The sequence below is a fragment of the Muscardinus avellanarius genome (assembly GCF_963383645.1).
Source record: "Muscardinus avellanarius genome assembly, chromosome: 5".
NCBI classification, from domain to species: Eukaryota; Metazoa; Chordata; class Mammalia; order Rodentia; family Gliridae; genus Muscardinus; species Muscardinus avellanarius.
The window spans coordinates 15,967,456-15,992,181 of NC_137790.1; the positions used below are offsets into that span (position 1 = coordinate 15,967,456).

The following is a 24,726-nucleotide window of genomic DNA, read 5'->3' on the forward strand; positions in this document are numbered from 1 at the left end:
CTAGGGTGCATGCATTTGCTCAGTGGAGGAACATATTTCTTCAGAGAAAGGATTCCAGTTTGCTTCTAAGAACAACCCAGCCATAAATTTTTAAATGAAAATGAAAAGAAGAAATAAAGCACTTCTTTGTACCTGCCTGTGGAGTTTGGGAAGTACTAGAAAAGAACCCTAGAATTTTGAGCTATGAAGCTTAGAAAAGACATTTTTCATTCTAAATAGCGTATCCCATTTTGATCCCACTCAATTCTCTACATGATCTCTTTTAGAGTTCCGGATGTCTACTTTTGAATTAGAAAAACCATTCTGAAGGAGGATGGTCCTACAGCATAATGCTCAAATGATGTCTAGGTCAAGCACAGTGCTAGTGTCCAAACCATGGAAAATTGTTCTCTGCATTATTATTGGTTACATTTGCACAATACAAAATATTTGGAATACATTCACCATCTGAGAGGTATTTTACAATATAATACAAGAATTGAAACCTTAAGTATAAGCCAGTTGTTGTGGCATATGCTTGTAATTCCAGCACTTGAGAGGCTGAGACAGGAGGGTCACAGATTGGAAGCCAGCCTCAGCAATTTAGTGAGAATCTCCGCAACTTAGCCAGATCCCGTTACCAAATAAAAATAAGGGCTGGGGGTGTAGCCCTTACTTTGGAGGGATACAGAAGACCTCCTTAGTTTCATCCCTAGTAACACACACACACACACACACACACACACACACACACACACACACAAGAAAACCTTAAGTATACATATCTAGTTGGACCTACTTGTCTAATAGACAAGGTAAAAATCTTAATTTTCAGGCTTGGATTGGGATCTACTCTACTCAGTCCTAAATGTATCATGTTGGCTTTTTTTCTTTTTGCTGTTCTTTTTTTTTTTTAATGATGCGAAGGGGGGGAAATTATGCATGTGTATCATATGACTAATGTGTTTCATGCATCTCTTTGCTTTTGCAGGAGGGATTTTTGAAACTGTGGAAAATGAACCTGTTAATGTGGAAGAACTAGCTTTCAAGTTTGCAGTCACCAGCATTAACAGAAACCGAACCCTGATGCCTAACACCACATTAACCTACGACATCCAGAGAATTAATCTTTTTGATAGTTTTGAAGCCTCACGGAGAGGTAACTATTTCCTCACTTTTAAAAGCATCTTTGGGTGATGTGTCTGCTCCATGGGTCACCTTCTTCTCGCTACCTGCCCTTTTTCAAAGTGGACATCTTAGTGCAAATGGGTCGTAGGAAATCTCGGTCCTGTCACTGATCAATACAATCTGGACGAACCTAATGGAGGCCAGTGAGCTCTGTTTTCTGGGCCTTTCAGATTAGCTTACCCTTCAGTGCCCTCTACTCTATGATTAACTGGTTCAGCTGTGAATGGAAAATGTCAAGCTTGATCTGTTTTTCCTTTCCGAAGCTGAGATACCACCATGAAATTGTACAGTGCAGTCAAATAAAACTTCTCAGAAGGTCACATCCATGGAGCTCGTAGCAATGCCTGGGACATATATAACTCATACCCTGAATTTTAACAGGTTGTAAACTACTAGGTTTACCTAGCATCTTTTCAACTTTCTTTTTTACACCTCTCTACAAAATCACAGAAATATGAAGATTAAATCTGTGAAAACAATGTCTGCATTTAATTTTCTTTTTCTTCGGAAAAGAAGACCAGTGTCCAAAAAAGTAATCTAATTTATAGGAAGGCTGCAAGCTTTCTCTCTTGAGATGATTCATGTGAAAATGAGGGGTGGTTTAGACACCCCCAGGCACTTCTGGGATGAGTCTTTGAAGAAAGATCACATCTGATATCCTTGAAGTTTGGCCTCTAACAAGGACACTGTGGAGTGACCAGATAAAGAAGTGTGTACAGAAACAAAGGCTGCCAGCTTCACAGATAGGAAGGTCTCTGCCCAACAAAGAATGCTTTAGTCATTACATAAACATAAGTAAACAGAATACAGCAAGCACCACACTCATGCTGATTGTTAACTGTTAGCTTAGATCACAGGATTTGTTTGCCTAATACAGTCTTCTACACAAATTTTAGTGCTATTTACAAAGATAATTAAAAACTTTTTCTTAGCATTACATATGAAAAATTAATAGCATAAAGATCTGTGTCGAGCTAAAGCATGACTTTAGTATAAGAATTTTTAAGATGAATGGAATTTGAGGTGCCATATAGTTCAGAGCTATTTATGAACAAATGGTAAAATCATATTTATACAGGAATTTTAAAGTTTACATGGCTGCTTCATATGCATCGTGCATCATCTTTCTGGATTGGAATCTACTCTTCTCTCTCTCTCTCTCTCTCTCTCTCTCTCTCTCTCTCTCTCTCTGGCATGCAATGCATGTGAATGCACATGTAGCAAAACACACACACACACACACACACACACACACACACACACACACACACACTTGAACAAATACCAAAAATCCAACCAATTTAGCAATGATACTTCAACCCACATAAAAAATTGAAAGCTCCTTACAATCTGAAGTACCCACCATACTTGTAAATTAAACACCCCAAAGCTTTTTAAAACTGGTAATTTGCTGGCAAACAGAATTCAAAAGGATTGATTTTCTGTCAAGTAATATTAGCATCCTAGAGCTACATATTAGAGAAAAATCTCAATCCATCCATTGCTTATGCTGGATGAAACAACTTTCGTATTTTCTCATGCTCTCATTTTTTTTTCCTGGCCTGCTAATGAAAACATATCCAAGAATCAGCTTCAAGGAAAATGATAACGCACACCAACAGCACTGAATACTGAAATCTGTGCATCTCCATAGCTCACGTCGCAAGTTATTCAGTACCAAACACCACAATTTGGAGGGAAACTTTTCCCTCCAAATAACTGTCAACTTTTGCCATCTTTTAGATAGCTACAATATATATATCCAAATTTTATTCATTATTCTCTCAAACTGATATGATTTACAGCCATATAGTCTTTTCAATTTACTTTTATTTGTAAAATGCATTTTACAAAAATAAAAATAATTTTATCAAGTTAGCTATTATAATTCTTATATCTTGGCAGTTCTAAATTTCTTAAAAACAATTATAAATTTGAAAATATATTTAAACTTGTATTTAATCCCTACCAATATAAGATTGATAGGCAATATTTACATGGTTGTAGAAGATAAACTATTCTAATGTTTAGGGGGGAGTATTTGGTTCATATATATCAAATAACTTAGGCATACCAAAACCCTTTAGTTAGAACTGGTAATTCAACTATTGGAAATCATCTCTCAGGAATTAACCTATGATGTAGACAAAATTATAAGAACTATAATATTACTTATCATAATAAAAATTAAGAGCTTAAATGTTTAAAGTGATAAAAAAAGGGTTAAATAAATAACAGCATCCCCAAGGAATGGTTTATTCTACAGCCAGTAAAAATAATTTTGAAGAATTTGTAGTTACTTGGAGGTGGGGGAAGGGTGAAGCCTACTGTGTTCAGTAAAGGCAGCTATGAGTCAAATTTCACTTATATAATGATCTCCATTTTCCAAAGTAGCAGTAGGCATTATCCCAAGATGCAAGACTAAGAGGAACCTCTTGTTCTCCCATACATCTCAAGTATTCTAAATTCCCTCAATGAGTTTACTTATTCTTACAATGAGAAAAATAAACTTATTTCATAAATATATTTAGAAATATGTGATAAGCCAGGTGTTGTGATGCACACTCATAATCCTATTACTTGGGAGGCTGAGACAGGAGGATCTTAGGTTTGCTGCCCCGCCTCCAAAGCTTAGTGACGCCCTGTTTCAAAATAAAGAATAAGCTGGGCATGGTGGCGCATGCTTGTAATCCCCGCGCTTGGGAGGCAGAGACAGGAAGATCGCGCAGGTTCAAAGCCAACCGCCTGGGCTGGCTTAGGAGACCCTGTTTCTAAATAAAAATGTAAAAATAGGTCTGGGAGTGTAGCCTGGAAGTAGAAGGACTTCCAGGAACCCCAGTACCAGCAAGAAAGAAAGAAAGAAAGAAAGAAAGAAAGAAAGAAAGAAAGAAAGAAAGAAAGAAAGAAAGAAAGAATAAAAAATAGAGAGCTGGGGGTTAGCTTAGAGATAGAATGTCCCAGTACACACACACACACACACACATATCTATCTATCTATCTATAGATGTGTGTATATGTATACACACATATATACATATATATATATATATACATATATATATATATGTGTGTGTGTGTGTGTATACATATACACACATCTATAGATAGATAAATAGATAGATAGATAGATAGATAGATAGATAGACAGACAGATAGATGATGTCATTTTGTTAGGCTAGGAGTTGGGCGATGCTGAGCTAGACACAGACCTTGAGCTGAGGTTTCTGAACTCAGATTTAGCTATGCCACTGTGCAGTGGCCATAACTCAGCCCATCACCTATGAAATGAGTGGGATGGACCCAATGTCTTTGAAGATCCCTTTAAGCTATGCTATTACTTTATTCTGTAATTAATTAGGTATCATTACTGCTTAGAAAGATAACCGAGAAATTCTACCTGAATTTTGGGAAGACAGGGGCTAAAACATTTAGTAGTCACCCACAGGGTCTTTCTCCAGGATTTTGTGGCCACATTAATATCTTTATCACCACCCTGCCATATGACCGAATTTAATTCGTATGATATTCATCTGACAAATGGTTTGCTGGTTCCTCCCATAGTGCTCCCTGGGAAAAACCACATCAAGCAAGGGATTTAGACTCCATCTGATTAAAGGTAATGAAGTGAGACCAGTAACTCATTTTTATTTGCAGGAAGTTGGCCCTCTGATGTATTGCTAATCAGTTCTACATTTACATCTATCAGTAGATTAGTATCTCGAGAATGCTGGAAGTTAGAAGGAGCATATTTCCACAATATACAGATGGGGAGTAAAGGAGATTGCCTAATAGTTAAATTAAAAAGAAAAGCCAGGCATGATGGTGCATCATGTAATCTCAGCATTTGGGAGGCTTGAGACAAGAGGATCTGGGTGTGCAGCTAGCCTCAGCTACTTAGTGAGGCCCTCTGCAACTCAGTGAGACCCTTTTTCAAAATAAAGAATAAAAAATAGGGCTGGGCGTGTAGCTCAGAGGTAGAATGCCCCTGGGTTCCATCCCCAGTACTGAAAAATAAAAAGAGAAATCATGAAAGAAAAATAGAATCAAATTCATGGAACTCTCCCTTTCTCTTCTTTCCCGGCCCCCCCTTCCCATCCCTTCCTTGTCTTTGGACATTGTTTTCATTAGCATGTGACCAGCTGGCTCTTGGTGTGGCTGCCCTCTTTGGCCCTTCCCACAGCTCCTCGGTCAGCGCTGTGCAGTCTATTTGCAACGCTCTCGAAGTTCCACATATTCAGACCCGTTGGAAACATCCCTCTGTGGAAAACAAAGACCTGTTTTACATCAACCTTTACCCAGACTACACAGCGATCAGTAGAGCAATCCTGGATCTAGTCCTCTATTACAACTGGAAAACAGTGACCGTGGTGTACGAAGACAGCACAGGTATGGTACTCGCACAGACCTAACCTGGCCATGTCTGATCTGAGCAAAGGCAACTGAAGTTTTCCACAGGCATGAAGTTCATCAGGTGGAGTGTAGAAAAATGCTCTCTTACGTAAAGATATGTGTGTATTCTAACGTAATTTAGGAATGCTGTGTGTAGGTAGTTCAAATTCCTTTTGTTTGTTGATCCTTTCTTATGGTCCTTTCAAACTTAGGGTTTTTTTTTTAAGAAGTATCATTGTGCTGATGTATGTTATAATTAAATCATACTACTAATTATGTAATTTAATTTATATATTTCTACTAAGACCATGGACACAGTTGAAACAACCATAGACTAAGATTTAAACATGATTCATTGCTATGTAAATGTCTAGAAAAGTTTCCAAAGAAGATTAACAAACAAGAATTCAGATATAGGTTATACGATTAAAATGAACTATTTCCTGGGCAGAGACTATGAAGCTGGGAGATAAGCCCCATAGCAAAACTTATGTTGTTCCATGCACCCATTTTTTAATACAGGATGGAAATATGGCTGGTCATCATTGACTTTCACTAGATACTTTCTCTCACTCTGCATTTGCAATGTGTTGTTGTTTTGGTTTTTTACCAGCATCTTCTCCTCTGCCTTCCTCTTACATTTCAGGAAATGTCAGAGTTCAGGTCCCCTGTTTAGTTTCCAGTCAGCCAATGACTCTCCATTATCCACCTGTCAGAAACCTTCTAAGTATTACACCATCGGGCCTTTTTTTTTTTTTAATTTTCAGCTTGTGCATATTAATTGTGCAGGATGGTGGATTTCATGGTGGCATAGCCCTACATGCATGTGACTTTATTTGGTCAATTTTACATCAAAACACTTTCCTCTTCGTTCATCTGGGCACTAGCTTCCCTTCACTGCCTGTACACTCATGCCAGCTGCAAGGAAAATTCCATCATTATGTAGATGCTCCCAAGTTCTTTTCATAGTGAATCTTGTCCCTCATTTTGGGTGATGGTGGACTCCCTCATTCCTCACAATCGCACTCAAATCTTACCTCTTCCTTGAAGTTTTGGAGATCACCATAGGGTTCAGTATCATTTTAGAAACAGAAACATTATATCATATGTTCTGTTTTAATTATCTATTTACTTGTCTATGAGACTGGAAATTCCTGAAAAGTGGAATTTTATTTTATTAATTTGTATAATCTGCTATCTATCACATATCTGGCATATAGAAAAGACCTTGGTAATTACATGCAGAAAAAATTACTATTGCCTGCCTGGATTTTTTTATTCAAGAATGGAAATTTAATGCTCCTTTCTTTGATCTGCAGGTTCAGTAAAAAGACTAATAAAATTAACACTGAAAATTAGAAAAGGGAAGCACTTGCAAAATTCTTCATCATGTTTTATTTTCCACTATGCTTTCCACAAAACATTAGCACTTATTATCCCCCCAGAAATGAAGAGTGCACCTCCTCTATTTGGCATTAAACTCTGATTTCATTTTATACTGTCAGATAAAAGTGACTATTATAGTGGTAAATATGCATTTATGTATTTTCTTATGCTTCATCTCATTTGGGGAAAAAGCGAAGGTGGTAGGTGATTGGACATATAATTCATAAATATTACATTCCAAACAGTCCTTTCGGGAGGGATAAGCCACAGGCAGTCATATTTTTAGAGCTTCACCTGCTTGCTGTGAAGGAAAAGAACATATTATCAAATGAACTCCATAGCATATTTAAGGAGCCTTCAGGTAGAATACTGTACTGTAAACACAAGTGTAGTTAGAGCTTCCATGTTGCCTGCCTTTGCCAATAGAGGATTTCAGGAGCAAATAAAACTATACTATTTCTCTTTACGTTGAACACTCCACAGCATCATCTAGTACCACTTTTATATCCCCGGCAAAGCAAAACCATCAAAAAGGAAGAGAAATCATTGAGATGTCTGGAATTGTTTGAGTCCAAAATTTGTGTGGCCCTTATAGACTTTAAATAGTATTTGGACAAAATACAACTAGTATGTGGATGATTCAAAAGTTAATGTCCTCTCTGACATCAGGTGAACTGCTCTTAAGTGGCGGCCACTTTATATAGTAGAAAAACCAAACCATCATTTCTATCACTTTTTGCCAGAGATTAAAATGACTTTTTTAATCCAGTTTAAGTCCACTGGAGCTCAGATGCCTAATAAATTCTCGTTGAAATTGAAAATCCAGATGATCCTGTATGTCACCCATTAAATTAAATATGATTCATGTTACAATGATGTTGCCCACAACAACATTAAAAATGTAAATGAATAATCAATTGAGTCATTAAATTGAAACCCAGAGAGCAAAGCGTTCAGCAACGGCAGACATAAAGATCAATAGAAGCAGACATCTTGTGGCTTTGTGTGGGTTTAATACCGCTTGACTCGGGGTTCCGGATTGGAGTAATTATTAAGTCGTAAAAAGGAGGAAACTTAGTAAACCTGCAGGAAAAGAAGGGACTTAGGTGTGTTCAGCACCTGCCCCCACAACAGAATTAAGTACTCATTAAGGAGAACTTTATTGGGATTTGTTTAGGAGTTTGTTAAATTGCCTGAAGCCAGCACAGATGCCGTGGGACCAAATGGCCCGTTACTCCGATTGAAGTCATTGGGAGCAGTGTGCAAGTCTCCGAGGACAAAATTCAATTCACTAAATACTAGCAGGCAGAATTCTGTACTCCAGGGTGAAATGCAGCAAGACTCTAGAGAACTCTTAGGAGGAGCAAAGTTCCATGTCACCTCATCCCTTCTCTCTTTCCTGGATGCCTTTCCCAGGAATTTCCTATTTGTCTCTGATTCTCACATTCAAAGGTGACCCCGGGCAATAAGAAATAGCTGCTCATTGGACTTCCCTTCTGCTTCATTAGACCCCTGGTGGAAGCTGGGCTTCTGTCTCTTTGCACACATCACAAAGAGCTGAGAAGCTGAGCACAAAACGCAGTGTGGAGCACACTCAGCAGTTTCTGCCTTCTCCCGGCCAATCTCAGAAAATAGAGCCACAGACATTTTTGTAAAACAAGAGCCAGCAAACTTTCCTCCTCAAAGAGCCAAAGAGTATGTAGCTTAAGCTTTGTGGCCACATGGCCTTGGTCACAACTACCTCATTCTCCCCAGATCACCAGAAAATAGCTATAGACAACGTGTAAAAGAATGGACATGGGATATTCCGATAAAGCTTTATTTATGAAAATATATGCTGGGCTAGACTTGCCCCCCACCCCATCTCAGGCTCTAGTTCTCTCCTGCTATGCAGCCAAGAAAAGGAAGCAAGGAAGGAAGGAAGGAAGGAAGGAAGGAAGGAAGGAAGGAAGGAAGGGCAAAAGCAAATATTCATAATTTTGTAAATATTCGGGGCTTATCCACACATGAGAACTCTATGCTATTTACATTCACAACTCGTTTGTGTGTGTGTGTGTGTGTGTGTGTGTGTGTGTGTGTGTAGTACTGGGGATTGAATCTATGGACAACTGCTCTGAGGTACATCCCCAGTCCTATTTTTATTTTTTTATTCTTAAACAGCATCTGGCTAAGTTACTGTGCCCTAGCCTTGAACCTGTGATTCTCCTCTCTCAGCCCCCCCAAAGTACTGGGATTACAGGAGTGCGCCCCTGCGCCTGGCTTCCAACTTTATTTTGCTGTCTGGGTCCCTACACTTTTCTTCCCTCCTCTAAACTGTCCTTCCTGGCTTCTTCATCAACACTTGCTGGTCTTTTGTCTCATTCTCCTTGGGCTTTGCCAGGTGACATCCTGATTCATTTGGTGAAGAAATTTTCAGAGAGATGTTATGGGGTGAAAAGATATGAAACTTTCCTCATTTCTCTTAAGAATTATGAATGACAATCCCATGACAAAAGGGAAATGAGCAAGAAACAGATATAAGTATAAAGTTTATTTAGTCCAACTTTTTTATGATACTGGAAACTTCATAAATGAAGACCCAGAGAAACCTATTTTGTTGTTGTTGTTGTTGTTGTTGTTGTTGTTGTTGTTTTTCTTTTTTTAGTGCTAATGATGAAACCCAGAGCATTGCACATACTGGGTAAGGCCTCTGCAATTGAGCTATAACCCCAATCCCCCCCAAAATATCTACTTTTATGCTAAGTTCCATGAATAAAATGGAGAGCTGAGTAGAAATGTGATTGGTCAAAAAAAATAATCTAACGGTTACAAACTGGTGGAGAAATCCCAGCAAGGCCTATGGAATAAGGATCTTCAAGAGAGAAGAGAGAGAGTGGCCCCTTTAGGCAGCATGGCTTGCTTTGGGGAAGAGGAGTTCTAGTTTATATAATTTCTGCAGAGAGACCGGAAGAGTGGAGAAGGAAGAATAAAGAGAAGAAAGGGTGGAGAAGGGCAGAAAGACTTTGCTTCTGAGCCTTTCCACCTCCTTCAATTTGAAGGACTCAGCACCCCGAGATACTGTACTTTGAGATATCATGTCAATGGTTAATAATGATTTAACATGTTAACTCTTACTTTAAACTGATCACTGAGTATTTTAGGCTTGGCTTCTTTAATCATTATGTCCCATCTTCCTATACATGGGGCATAAGTTGCTCAGTTTAGATTTTTACAGGTGTCCTATATATAGAATGATGGGACATAATACATTTTAAAGCAAGGGAAGCATGTCAGAGTTGGATTGCAAAATGTTCTCTGATACTTGGTTAGGGAATCACCTGCACAACCAGCAGGGAAAGCTGGCTCCACATGAGCAAATATTAGCCCAAACAGCATTGGCCAAACATAAAAAATACTTTTTCTAACCAAACTTTTGTTTTATGAGTGACTAAGAAGATGCATTTTAGAGTTGTGTCTATTCCTCCGCCCTCCTCTATTTAGCTGGTCCTTAACTAAAGTGACCCAGATTTCATGCTTGTACCCAATTGGGTCAGATTTTATTTTTTGAGATATTGTAGAAAACAATCAAGATGACACAGACATGCATACTCATGGCTGTGGTTGCCCTTCCCAAGACCTAGAGAGTTTCCTTCCCCGATGTGTTTATTTTTTAAGTTTTCTTTTCTGCAGTTATAAAAATAGAATTGCTTTCTTAAGATAATGCTAAAACTATTGAAACATGGAAGGATGTAAAAAATCTGGAAAAACATTAGAGGTAACAGTTGGTGTACATTTTTTCAGACATGGGTATGTACACAGACAGAAATGCATATAGTCTGGTTGTAGTAAAGAAAGAAAGAGGAAAAGAAAACAAAACAAGAGACAGATTCCTTTGTTCAAACAACATTTACTACAGAGAAGGATTTTAAGCACTAGTTGAAACCACACACACACACACACACACACACACACACACACACACCTCTGAAATCATAGATCCCACAGTCTCTTTACCTAATGAATAAAATATGTAAGTAAATATTTAGTATGAGAGACGTTATTATGTGTTATGAATAAAAATAAAGCAGCAAGAGGTATTTAGGAGAATAGAGGTGAGGTTGATAAATGCAGTCTTGAGTAAGGATAAGAAAAGTCCTCAGTAGAAAGTAATATTTGAGTAGAACATCAAAGAGGATGGAGAATAAACTATGTGGACACTTGGGGCAGAGAATTCAGGGTTCAGGCAGAGGGACCAGCCAGTGGGAAGGCTCTGAACTGAAATACAGTGCTGTCTACTTGCAACCCTGGGTTGAACCTCATCTTTAAAAATCCTCCACATCTTCAGAGATGTGTCGAAGTTAAGTATCTCAATCACTACTGAAGACCCCTGTAAGGCAAATTCTTAGGCAAAAGTAGGCAAGTAAAACAAGACAATTTTTTCTTTTCTATAATTTACCTTGTGAATAGGCCTGTCTCTCCACATTCACAAGTACCCCAGTCTTGACTTCATTATACTTGTGTGGACACTGAGAATTTTCCTATGTGTATATAGGTAAGGCTGAAATAACTAAAAATGTTTAGGCTGCAGAGGAAAAAAGAAATACTTAGAAAAAAAGGTGACTACTGTCAACAAATATCTGCAGGGCCATGAGATGGAAGAACTATGGCCAAGTCCTCTGAACAACAATGGTTAGCGGATTAAGGGAAGCAGCTCTGAATCCTAAAAGGATGAAGTTCTAATGTATAGGGCTCTGGGGGAATAGCACTGTTTTCTTTCCAGAGGACTTAGATTTCTGGCCTTCAAAAAGTTCAAGCTCAAATTGTGAAACCCTTTGAAAGATCCTGATTCAAATTCCTGCCATACCTGAGATATGGCTCTGGAAGAGAACTGGATTCCTTTCCTACTCTGAATAAATTGGTTTTCTTAAGATCTAAATCCCCATTGTGCTTTACCATCTTGATGTCACTCTCTTAGAACACATTTCATTACGCTCAATAATGCTGTCATATTCTGTTATTTCACAAATATTTACTGAGTATTTGCCATGTACTAGACACTTGAAATGCATGATTGAAAGAAAAAAGACAGAAAACTCTAGTGTCAAGTATCTTAAGTTTCTATGAGAATCTAAAGAAGAAAGTTTTTGCCATGTTCCAATAAAACTTTATTTACAAAAACAGGCAGCACTCTGTTTTTGGCCTGAGATCTGCTGTTCTACAATTCTTTGCTCTGGATCCTGTAGCGGTACCCCCCAAATAAACTTCTCTTTTTTTTAGATACATATGTTTCTTGTTATTTCTAAAATCATGTCGACACTGTAAATTTTAAGAAGAAACATTTTTCACCCTATATAGGGTGAATTATGTTTTTCAAATATGATAAGCGACATGGCAAAAAAAAATTTGAACAGAGTAAGGGGAACCTGGAGGCCAAACGTGCAGTCCATAGAATTCAAGATTGTGCCACATGTTGAAGAGGGGGTTTGACAATGCCAACCTCAGTATTATTGAAGGGGAAGAAAGAATTAGAGAGGAGAGTGGAAAAAGCTCACCACATGCTCTGTGCATGTATGTCACTAGCACTCTGAACTATACTATGATGTAAGACTATAATGCACTGATAAAAGTATTTAGACATTTTTTAGAAAGGTGAGGTTTGAGCAAAGACTTGAAGGTCCTGAGAAGGTGCCCTGAGTGGTACCTGGGAGAAGGTTGGAGGCAAAGATGACAACTAACATTCAAGATGAGAATGTGCCTGGTACACTAGAGAGACAGCCAGGGACCAGTGCGGTGGGAACAGAATGTGCAGGGAAGGGTGGAAGCAGAGGAGGTCAAAGGAGAGGACTGTGTGAGTTCTGGAAGGCTTGAGAGAACTCTGGAAGCCTTTCTGAAAGCCACTGGGGAGGGCTTTAAGCCAAGATCAGATTCACACTTTTAATGGATCACTCTGGTAGCTAAATGGATAAAACAGTCTAGGAAGGCAACGGTAGAAATGTGACCTAGTAGCTCAAACAAATGGCATGGAAGTGATAGCCAGGAAGGAATAAGAAATCCTCAAATGCTGGCAACTTTTTGAATGCAGAGCCAGCATAATATCCTGGGGGATATTTGAATGTGTTCCCCATATTCACGCTTTTCCTATGTGTCCATGGTTCACTCTTCTTTGCTTCCATTTGTATGGAAACATTGAGGTGTGTTTGAAGCATGCAGCATCTTGAAAAAAATCTGTTTAAGTAACATGAGGGGTGTTCCCAATTTGCATGAATTTTCTCTTTTAGTTTGCCTACTATTTTAAGATATCTTATTAAGTGAGTACCCAACACTACCTTTTTGCTGTGTATGGCAGAGATTTTTAATTATGGAACTTCATTTGAAAAAACTTTGGATATCTCAGATTTCATAAATTTTCCTCAAGAGATTAACTTGTTTAACAGGGAAGGCAGAAAACACATTCCCTCCAACTTCTCTGAATAGTGAAGTTTTATTCAATGTTTTAGTTGGGTCATATGTCAAGAAAAACACACTGTGTCCCTTTGACATAAGACAACTGCCATATGTTAAGCTTATTTTTAAACAGTAGATGAGAGAAAGAATGCTATATTCTAGTCTTAAAATATTAATGCTATGGTGGCAGTGAAGCAGGCTATGGCTTAATTTATACCTACAAATTACAAAAGGAAAATTATCACCCCGCCAAAAATAATAATATCCTGAATGAGTGGAGGTTTGGAGAGAGAGAAAGGGAGGAGTCAAAGATAATTCAGATGTTTTTGGCCTGAGCCACAAGATGGATTTTTCTTCAACTGAGAGAGATTTAGGTATAAGAAATTTGGGGGAATAAAAATGGTAACAGGAACTCAGTCATGAGTATGCTAAAGTTGAGTTTATGATATTTACAGACATCCAAATGGAATAGGCAGTGAATATGAGTCTGGAATTTAGGAAAGTGATCTGGGCTAGAGATAAATAGTGGAGAGTCCTCAGCATAGGGATGGGCTGATTAACCCCATCAAGACTTCCAGACAGATAACTCTAGTCCTGGACTTGTAACATAGAGCCCTAGAAGGCTGGGGGTTTGTTTGTTTGTTTGTTTGCTTGTTTTCTTATCTATGATTTTCATTAAGTCAATTTCCCCAACACATCACAACCATCTGAGATTTCTAAAATGCAGTCTTCAATAAAAAGTTATTGGTCATTACACCAGTTACTCTTGACACTTTTTATAATGGGAATTTATTTGAGATGAGATGAACATACATTAAAATGTCAGTGATTGAAAGGAATAAATCCTGGGAGAAACCATGAGAGAAATGACAAGCACAAACATAACAATAACTAATTTCTTGAACGTTGACTATGTCTCACGCATGGTTCTAAGTGCTTTAGATAATTAACTGATTTAATGTGCTCAGTCATCCTGTGAACAAGTGAAATAGCTGCTCCTAGAGCACTATTAAATAGTGTCTTAATTTCTTTATATGTGTAATACATTTTCTTCTCTTTCTCCAAGGACAAAGAGAGAAGATATTGAACCAAGAATCTTGACAAAAGTATAAAAATTTGGAATTGAAGAAGAGTAACATTTTGACATGGGCAGACCAGCCAAAATCAATAACATTCTGTACACAGTCAGTGCTCAATAAAAGAATAAGGGAACATTTTCACTTTCAGCAATCACAGCTTACCTCCTGTGGCGTTACTGCCTCTTGAGCCAGTGGAAACACTTTTGCTCTGTGGCTTCCCCTGACTCTCCAAGAAATAGCTGAGGATGAAAAGTTTTTGTTACTCATTAGTAATAAAGAAAAAATATATAGTTTCTTTTTGATATTTTATTTTTTCCTATGATGGCTACATATTAATTATTCAGAATAGTGGATTTCATTGTGGCATATCGGAGCATGCACATAAGAGTATTTAATCTATTTTTGTAAGATTTTTTTTGTCTTTCTTTCTCCTTTCTTCTGGTTAGAATCCACATAGAACACGAAACATTTTGTCTTTCTAAATCTGGTTTAACATGATCCTCTCCAGTTCTAACCATTTTCTTGCAAATGACATAATTTCACTCTTATTTATAGCAGAATAAAACTCCATTGTGCATATATGCCAAATGTTCTTTAATCCATTCTTCTATTGAACAATAGGCTGGTTCTATAACTTGGCTATTATGAATCGTGCTGTTATAAATGTGGGTGTTCATGTATTGATATAGTATACCAATGTTAATTTTTAGGTAATTACCAAGAAGTGGTATAGCTGGATCATATAGTAGTTTAACTTTCAGTTCTTTTAAAGAATTGCTGTATTGATTGTCATCATGACTATACTAATTTACAATCTTGCCAACAGTATATGAGAGTTCCTTTTTCTTTGTATCCTGGAAAATATTGTGGGATTGTGGGGGTTTGGTTTGGTTTGGTTTGTGGTGCTGAGGATTGAATCTAGGGTCATTCTACCTCTGAGTTATACCTCCAGCCATTTTGTTGTTGTTGTTTCGAAAAAGAGTTTCACTAATTTGCTGAGCGACTTGCTACGTTGCTAAGGCTGGTCTCAAACCTATGATCCTCCGTCTCAGCCTCCTAAGTGCCAGGATAACAGGTGTATGCCATCATGCTCATCAGCTTGTTATTTGTGCGAGATGGACTCTCAATGTGTTTTTTTTTAATGTACTTTCATTAGTTCATTTTAACTGTACATCACAGCGAGATTCAAAGTGATTTATTCACACATACACATATCACATACTTCTCTCTGCATCCCTCCTCCCCTGCTTTCCCTCCCTCCCAATGCATGTGAGTGAGGTTGGCAGTGATAGCTTTACATCTATTCCCTTCCCCACTTACCATGCCCTAATCCCCTTCCACTGTTTCACTGATCTCTCCTTCATTAATCTGAAGCAATTTCTCTTTTCTATTTTCTCTCTAGCTTCTGCTTTTGAGAGAAAACATAATCCTCGACTTTCTAAGACTGGCTGATTTTACTTAGCAAAATATTCTCTAGTTCCATCTATTTTCCTGCAAATGATATAATTTTATTCTTTTTATGATTTATGTTTGCACTTCCCTCATAGCTAACAATGTTGAACATTTGTTTTCATATGATGGGCATTTGAATTTCTTCTTTTGAGAGGTATCTGTTCAGTTCATTTTCCTATTTACTTTTTATTTATGGTATTGAGTTCTTCATATGCTCTGGATATTATTGTTCAGTCAGAAGAGCAGGTGACAAAGATTTTCTCTCATTCTGTACGCTCTGTATTCACTGTTAATTGTTTCCTTTGCTAGGCAGAAGCTCTTTAATTTGATTCTATCCCATTTGCTAATTTTTCACATTATTTTCTGAGCTGTAGGAGTCCTATTGAGGAAGTTATTGTCTGTACAAAATTATGTTGGAGCCTTCCCTAATTTTCACCAAGCAGTTGCAAAGTTTTTGGTCTATTTTCTCAATCTTTTATCAATTTTGAGTTGACTTTTGTGCAGGATCAAAGATAGGCATCTACTTTCATTCTTCTATGTATGGATATGCAGTTTCCCCAGTACCATTTACTAAAGAAACTGTCTTTTTCTCCAACATATGTCTTCAGAACCCTTTGTCAAAACTCAGATGACTGTATCTTATGGTTGTGTGTCAGTGTGTACCTTCTATTCTATTCCATTGGTGCATTTATTTTTATGCTAATACCATGCTGTTGTTTTTATAGCTCTGTAGCATAATTTGAAATAAGATATTGCGATGCCTCAAGCCTTGTTCCGTTTTGGTCAGAATTATAGTTTTTTTTTCCTCACTTTTTTCAACTTTTCATATTTCCAACCTCAATCTTTTGATCAGAACCCTACTCAAATTTTCAGATTTATATGCAAAAAAAACGGTCTTTAGATATTATATGCCTGGTATGCTTTTTAGCTACTGTTGATACTATAGTGAAGTCAGTACCAATATATATTGGTGGAGCTAAGTGTGACATAGTTAATCTCAAATATTTTGGCTGGATTCTATTGTGAGGTCCTTTGCAATCAAGGGACAAATTTTCCTTTGTGTATGTCTCCAACCAGCCTTTCATGTTGCACTTTTGAAAAATGATATGTGGTAAGATTTGTACTCCAAAGTGTTGCATTCCCTCAGGTAATTCATCCTCTTACCCATTTCCATTTTTTAGTTCCAATTTTTCTTCCTCTCTGGAGGGTTCACACTTTTTGTACAGATCCCTTTAAGAATCCTATTAGATCAAGATACATTAATATACCAACAAGCTTGTGAAATACCATTTTGCATGTTTCTGAGTTCAAATGAAGAAGAAATTAACATTTAAAATGTGTGATCTGATCCTCAGGTCCCCGTGGTTTATTACATTCATTTTTACCACATGCAACCCACTCCGCACACTCCTGTGGTTTGATGAATAGGGAATTGGATTAAGACTCAAGAAAACCAAGGCACTTTTCTTTTGAACTGAGACTCGTTAAATCTAACTAAAGCGATCCAGAAATGGATTGGACTGCAACGGAGAGAATTTCTCAAACTGAGAGGTGCTCAGCAGCAGCTGTGGAGGGGGGATTTGTGCCTCAAGTAGAGATTTGACCTTTAAGGTTCCTTCCAACTCCTGCCTTCTCTGACTCATTTCCAGGGTTGATCCAAACAATTAACCTCACCATGTCTCACTTCCCTCACTGCAAAATAGCACTGACACCTATCCATTCCAGAGGTGCATTCTAGGTTTATTGAGCTATTTATAAGGCATGCAGCATTCTTCATAAAAAGGAGCAATGTAAATAGCAAAATTCACTATTTTAAGAAGAAGGCATGGGAAATTTTGAACACCCACTGGAAATAGCAGGGCTTTTTTTCTCTTCCATATGCTCCACCTGTTGCTGGAGTCACTCAATATGCATGCAAATCAGCATTTTCTGAGCACACAGAGAAGCTGGGCACCCAAAGCAAGTGTTTAGAATTGGCCATTTTGGACATTTTTGAAAGATATCTATATATGCAGAGCCTAGCTCAAACTCATGTGAAATAAACAGGATTTTCTCTAAAGTATTTTTAAGCCAATGGAACACTTCCAGTTGCATTCCTGGTGTGGGCTAGGAGGTGGAAAGAGGTTCTTATGATATTATTTTATTTTTGTGTGTTTTGTCGTTATGATCTAGAAAGATGAGAACTTAGAGAAAATTTTCGGGAAATGTACAATAAACTCCTGTACATCCTCATCTAGATTCAACAGTTTTTATCATTTAACTCCATATGCTTTAATACTCTATCATTGTTTTAATATAAACAAGGATCCAGGAAGGGAACAATTAAAATAAGGCTATATCCATTTAAGGCTTCACTGTCAATCTCACTAGCATGAATGAGGAAGGAGGGAAAGGGGGAGGGGGGTCAATGGAGGAAAATACAGCAAGGTGATGTGTGCATTTATGTGTTTATCTCTGAACCTCACTATAATGTGTGATGACATCACACCAATGAAAGCATTAAAAAAGCGTTAACAGTAATAACAATAAGTAGTAATACTTTTGAGCCATTTGAAAGTATATTGTAGATGTTCTTACCTAATTACCCACAAATAAACTAGTGTGTATTTCCTAACAGCAAGGACCTTTATTTTTATAGTCATCCTGTAATTTTCAAATGTAGGAAATTTAACAATGATACAATACTATTACCTAATATCTATCAAATTATGTATCTAATAATTCCATTTTTGTTAATTGTCCTGGGCGACTCATTGCATTTAGTTGTCAGTCTCCTGGGTCTGCTTTGTTCTAGAATAGTTCACCCTTCCTTTGTTATTTGGGACATTTTGGAAGAGTCCAGATGAAATTAGTTTTTACTGTATAATGTCACTCACTTGGAACCCAGAGGCTTTCTACCTCCGGGCTGTCCTCCCAGACCTATTTTATATTTAATTTGGAAACGGGATTTCACTAAGTTTCTGAGAGCCTCACTATGTAGCTGAGGCTGGCTTCAAAACTGTGTGATCCTCCGGTCTCAGCCTCCCAAGTGCGGGGATTACAAGTGTGCGCCACTACACCTGGCTGCATTTCATTTTTAGTCTCTCTACCTCAGTGGTCTAGAATCACATTTCTGCTATACACGCAACACTGTCATGCTCGGTGACTGGAGTCCTGGTGGGGTTGGCAGCTTCATCAGGGCTGAAATACAAACACAAAGCCAAGATTGGCAGAGCAAGGTGCGGCACCTGAATCACTTCCTCTTCCCCCAAAGTAATTATTTGTTTAGCAAATAATTTCCAAACCACGCATTACAATGAAATGTAAATGATTGAAGAATTGCTGAAAAAATGCAAATATAAGGGAAAAGCTTTCCCTAAATGCTGTCTCTTATGAACTAAAAGAGCCTTTTGAATTGTAAATTCTATATTATTTGTTAATGAAGGCACAAAGGCTCTTCTTAAGCAAACAATTGCTTCAAGACAAGAAATGTAAAATCACTGAGTCTCGCTCATTGTTCTTCCCACACTGGAGTGCAGCATCTTTAAATCCTCCAGTTTCAAGGCCAATTCACCTGATACTGGCAAAAAGAGAAAAGTTTGGGCGTTTTTGTAAAGATAATATTCCTTCTAACTGGAAACTGGCCTTTCTTTTCTTTTTTTTAACGAGTTACTCTCTCATTTTCTCTCTTGATATTAACATGTACTTTCATTTCTGAAACAATTGTGAAAGTCAATTATCGCTTTACCGGGGAGGGGGCAATTGTGTGTGTCAAATGCAATTCAAAACCTCATACCACCAATCCAAAGTTTTCTTTCTTTGTTTAGTTATGCAGTTATTTATTTATGTAGTTGTTAATAATTAGCCTGTTAGTTATTCAGTTCGTTGATCTGAAATTCAAGTCAGGCAGGGCTAGTAGATGTAGTGGAAGGAACCCTAGTTTGGTACCCAAAGGTCAAATTTTATTTAAACCCTGAACCTGCCATTAGCTACATGAGTAAGATACTCTAGCCTATAGCAGCCTCCGCTGATAATCTATAAAGTCAAGTGGTAATTGATACCCAATTCACCTCAGTGAAGTTCATGGTATAAAAATGTACACTGGGCTAAGGAGACTTTGAAGCAGACGGTGTCTGTCTTGCAGGGCTTAACATTGGCATTGGGATCTAAAGAGCATAAAGGAAATGCCTTTTCCCTTAAAAATGAATAAATGAAGTGAGAAAGTGTAGGTCAATTTTAAATGTCATGAGGTGGCATGTAAATCATGAGGATAGAAAGATGAACTTCCAGAATGATACTCTGTTCATTAAAAAAAGAAAAACAAAAGAATAGTACATTACAGACCATGAAATGCACTATTAATTATTTTTTCATTTTATTCAAAGCCCACATTTGTGGTCCTGCTTAAGTAAAAAATAATCATAAAATAAAAATGTATGTAGCCGGGCATGGTGGCACACGGTTGTAATCCCGGCATTCGGGAGGCTGAGACCGGAGAATCAGTGGTTCGCGGACAGCCTCAGCTACTTAGTGAGACCCTCCGCAACTTAATGAGACCCTGTTTCAAAATAAAGAATAAAGAATAGGGCAGGGGGTGTAGTTCAGAGGTCAAATGCCCCTGGGTTCTATCCCCAGACCTGCAAAAAAAAAAAAAAAGTATGTGATTATAAAGCAGGAAAGCCTTGGAAAAAGAAGAAAGGCAAGTGGCCCCTCATTCTTGTTTCCTCCACCTCAACTAACTATCCTAAGCTGTTTCTGGTCCTTCAGCACCAATAAGCTATATTTATAAGGCAAGATAGTGAAGTGCAAAGAGAGCGCCTTGGGCTCACAAATAACAATTTTAATCTAGGGCTGCTCCTGTCTTTGTAACCCTGAGTAAGTTATTTAATTGCTCTGAGCCTTGGTTTCTGCATTGGAAATATTCGAGATAATAACACTTGCTTCAGAGGATTAGTATGAAGATTAACAAATATAACAAATCTCTGAACCCATATGCTCATTTTCCACCATTCTTAGTACTCCTTGGTGGTTAATGACAAGAGAGTCTGGGAAAGAAGAAGACATACAGCTCGTTTTTGTTACCTGGGTGCCTCCAACCACAGGACTAATTTGAAAAAGAGCAAAAGCCCAGGAAGAAGACTGTCCTAAAAACTTCAAATTTTATGAAAAATAAATAATGGACAAAATCCCGCTAGAGTGCTACAATAGTCTCCCCGCCTCCACCTCCCCTGTCGATTTGAGTCTTGAAAGCAGCATCATTATAAATTTACTGTACTTCAGAATCAAGCCTATTATGATGTTATAGAAACCTTTCCAACTTAAACTGACATGAATGGGACTTCTGGGGGGAAATAACCAAATAAGTACAACGGGAAGCAGAGAGAAATGCACAGCTTCTGGAGGGAGTTAGAATCCATGCAGTACCTGGCACAGAGCATAATATTCCCCATTGATTACTCGAAGCTGATGAATGCAGAAGACATTGAAATGCATACTTAAAAAAAGTCAATTTTCCTATATGATGGAAGTCCTTGAATGAGAGACAGCATTATGCCCTGTAGCAAACACTAGCTAACATTAGGGGAAATATGATGGATGCTTTATGTCTGTTTTCTTTGCCCTGATAATGTCCATCTATCACAGAGTAATACACCTCAGCAGATCCATACCTCAGCAGACCAAACATTCTCTGTCAAGTTACTCAAGTGTATACAACTACAATGGTTAACTTAATTTTTTTCTGAGTTTATCCTCAAAAATCTCTAAAAATTATATCACATTTTAATTAAATAAGGAATTTCCAATTCAATATTTAAACATATTAGCAAATGTGTACATTTATGACCTTATCACTCTGAATTTAATTATGATTATGTTATTATAATACACCAATAAAAGTATATTAAATATATACATATATGTTTATATACATATATGTTTAATAAATTATACAATGCTTCAAAGCAATATATATAATGAAGCACATATAAATGGTTCATATTCTTAGCGCTGAAAGATCATATGAAGCAGCCCAACTAATTAGCTCGCAAATAGCATGTTATCTATATCTACTTGAAGGCAAACTTACAAAAGTTAATGACCCCAAGAAGTTCTTGTATTCTGGCATTTTAGAGAGCAGGTGTTATCTACTTCATTGTGCACCATTAGAAACATCAAGCAACTTTTCGTTTATACAAGTTTCACTGTTGTAGATTTGATTTGTTAAAGATTTGAAGTGTTGGCTGGAAGCTAGAGAGGGTGATTACATTCTAAATAAATTCAAAATGCACTTGGGAAAATTGTGCTTCCAAGCCACACATACCACAAAGGGAAAATATCAGTATAATCTATCTCAGAAAGAGGAATGACAGATGGGAAGTCAATAGTGTAACCTTTAGGTAGGTGGCCGCTTGCTACGTTTGGGGAACGCTATGCATTTGACTGTAAATGGCAATAAACAACATAAAGCGGTCTCTGTTGCATGATTGGATGTCCTTTTCCAGGTTTAATTCGTCTGCAAGAGCTCATCAAAGCTCCCTCCAGATATAACATTAAAATCAAAATCCGCCAGCTGCCCTCTGGGAATAAAGACGCCAAGCCTTTACTCAAGGAGATGAAAAAAGGCAAAGAATTCTACGTGATATTTGATTGTTCTCATGAAACAGCTGCCGAAATCCTTAAACAGGTGAGAGGGCTGGGGAGGGCGGAAGTGTGGGGAAATTATATTTTCTCCTTCTCAAAAATGCCATCTGGTTTTCACTTAGGGAACCATGACAAAACTGTGACAGTCCCATGTAGACCAAAGATTGCAATTCTGAGAACCCTTTTTAAGGAGCCAAGAGGCTCAAAAAGTTCAGAGAAGCCACCTGTGTGTGTTTTGTTGTAGATGTATAGCCCCCTTTATGTTTGGGGGATTCAATGGATCACGCTAGCTAGAAGAGGAGATAAGGGTAGCATTTCAAGGTGATTTAATTCTCGGGTTTGTTTTTTCTTTTTATTTTAAGCATCTTGAAAAGACGGAGCCAGACTTCATTTAAACAATACCTGATTCATCTCACATACATTTCTCATGGCAAGATACTTTTGTCATATATACAGGACTCTTTGCATAATAAAAAGGGGCAGGGTCAGTCACAGGAAAGATGCCTCTCTTCTCTAATTTGCTACAAACAATAAGTTTCTTTGCCTTAAAATCCACAGAGAATATGGATGGGAACACAGTGAATTATTAAATCCTATATAGAAGAAAGATGCTAGTGAAGTCGAAAATAATAACAGTAATAGAATACTAACTTCTGAGTACTTTGTCTTATAGTCAAGAAATAAAATTCAGAATTAGGAAAAAGTAAAGCATAGATTACGTGTTCTCACTCCAGAGGGGTTTTGCTCTCTAGGGATTCATAATAATGTCTATAGATTTTTATATTTGGTACTGGATCAGTCTGCTGACAACTAGTGGACAGTAGCCAGGGATATTGCTAAATGACTTGCAATGTACATCTGGAAAGTTTAGAATAAAATCAGCAACAAAAGATGGGGGGTGAAACTTGGGGAAAAGTTAGAAAAAGAGCCAAATTATATTCATGTGGCTTCCTGAGCTTTTTTTTTTTTTTTTTTTTTTTTTTTTGTGTGTGTGTGTGTGTGTGGTACTGGGGTTCCTGGAAACCCTTCTACCTCTGGGCTACACTCCAAGACCTGTTTTTATATTTTTATTTGGAAACAGGGTCTCTTATGCCAGCCAGGCTGGCTTCAAACCTGTGCGATTCTCCTGTCTCTGCCTCCCAAGCACAGGGATTACAGCGTCCGCCACCACACCCAGCCTCCTGTGCATCTTTTTATAAGTAAGTGGTTATCATTTGAGGTTGCTATGTTGTTGATCAGCAATGGACAATAATTTTATAAGTGAATCAGCTCCTCCATACAAACCCAGAATTGCAGATATCGGAATTACCAAGAAGAGCTCTCTTTAGATATTCATCTGTCCTGATTCTCCAGTGCTCTATCTCCATGCTTGCAGAAGACATCTCTGTAGCCACTGGCTTCAAAACTGAGGTTCAGACCAAGGTATCTGCTCGTCTGCATTAAAAGTACATGATTGAGAAAGTTGACCAGTTGTCTCTCTTATCCAGTGACTGATTACACTAAAAAATATTTCTGTTTAGAATTTGCCGTTGTTTGTACATGGCTCATGTGTGTCTCTCAAAGTTTCATGCACTGTAAGTTTGTCCTCGCTGGTGGTGTTTAGTTGATGAAACCCTTGAAGGAGATGGGGTGTCTAGTGGAAAACAACTAGGCCCTTGAGATACCACCTTCAAAAAGGATTTATGAGGTTCCTGAGGTCCCTGGCTATTTCTCACAAGAGCAGTTTATAAAAAGAACAAGCTTGGGTTCCAAGTCTTTCTGGTTTTCCATCTTACCATATGAGCTCTTCCACACGTGCTCCCAGCACTGGAATGACACCTGCCATTAGGTCCTCATCGAAGGCCAACCAGATGAGGTGGCCTGATGTCAGACTGTCAGCCTCCAATACTAAGAGCTAAGTATATCTTTTTTGGTTTTAAACTTTCCTATCTTAGGTGTTTTCTTATAGCAACAGAAAATGAATACAAAATAGTAGAATATATTTAACATTACAGTTGAAAACAACAACAGACATTGCTATGTCTAATTTTCTTACTTTCTACAAGGCAAATGACTTTTCCAGAGTCCCTCATACAGTTCATTTTCCACTGTGAGACATTACTCCTCCATTTAGGTGGAATGATATATGTTATGTATTTCTAGACTATGCTTGCATTAACAAATGTTTAAATATTATAATTATCTCCAAAGAAAGGGAGCAAGAATGTTG

General features: G+C 37.7%; 1 protein-coding gene across 12 annotated transcripts in view; it reads left to right on the forward strand.

The window, feature by feature from the left end:
* The window catches only part of GRIK1 (glutamate ionotropic receptor kainate type subunit 1), a gene marked incomplete at both ends in the record, with an annotated part of 445,158 nt that overhangs the window by 289,255 nt on the left and 131,177 nt on the right, over window positions 1-24,726 (forward strand). For 7 of the 12 annotated variants that reach the window (XM_080696011.1, XM_080696016.1, XM_080696015.1 and 4 more), the window contains 3 exons: window positions 971-1,138; window positions 5,296-5,553; window positions 22,379-22,560. In XM_080696011.1, the coding sequence (XP_080552137.1) occupies window positions 971-1,138; window positions 5,296-5,553; window positions 22,379-22,560 (608 nt within the window). The remainder of the gene's footprint in view (window positions 1-970; window positions 1,139-5,295; window positions 5,554-22,378; window positions 22,561-24,726) is intronic. The other 5 variants (XM_080696012.1, XM_080696014.1, XM_080696013.1 and 2 more) reach the window with 2 other exon arrangements.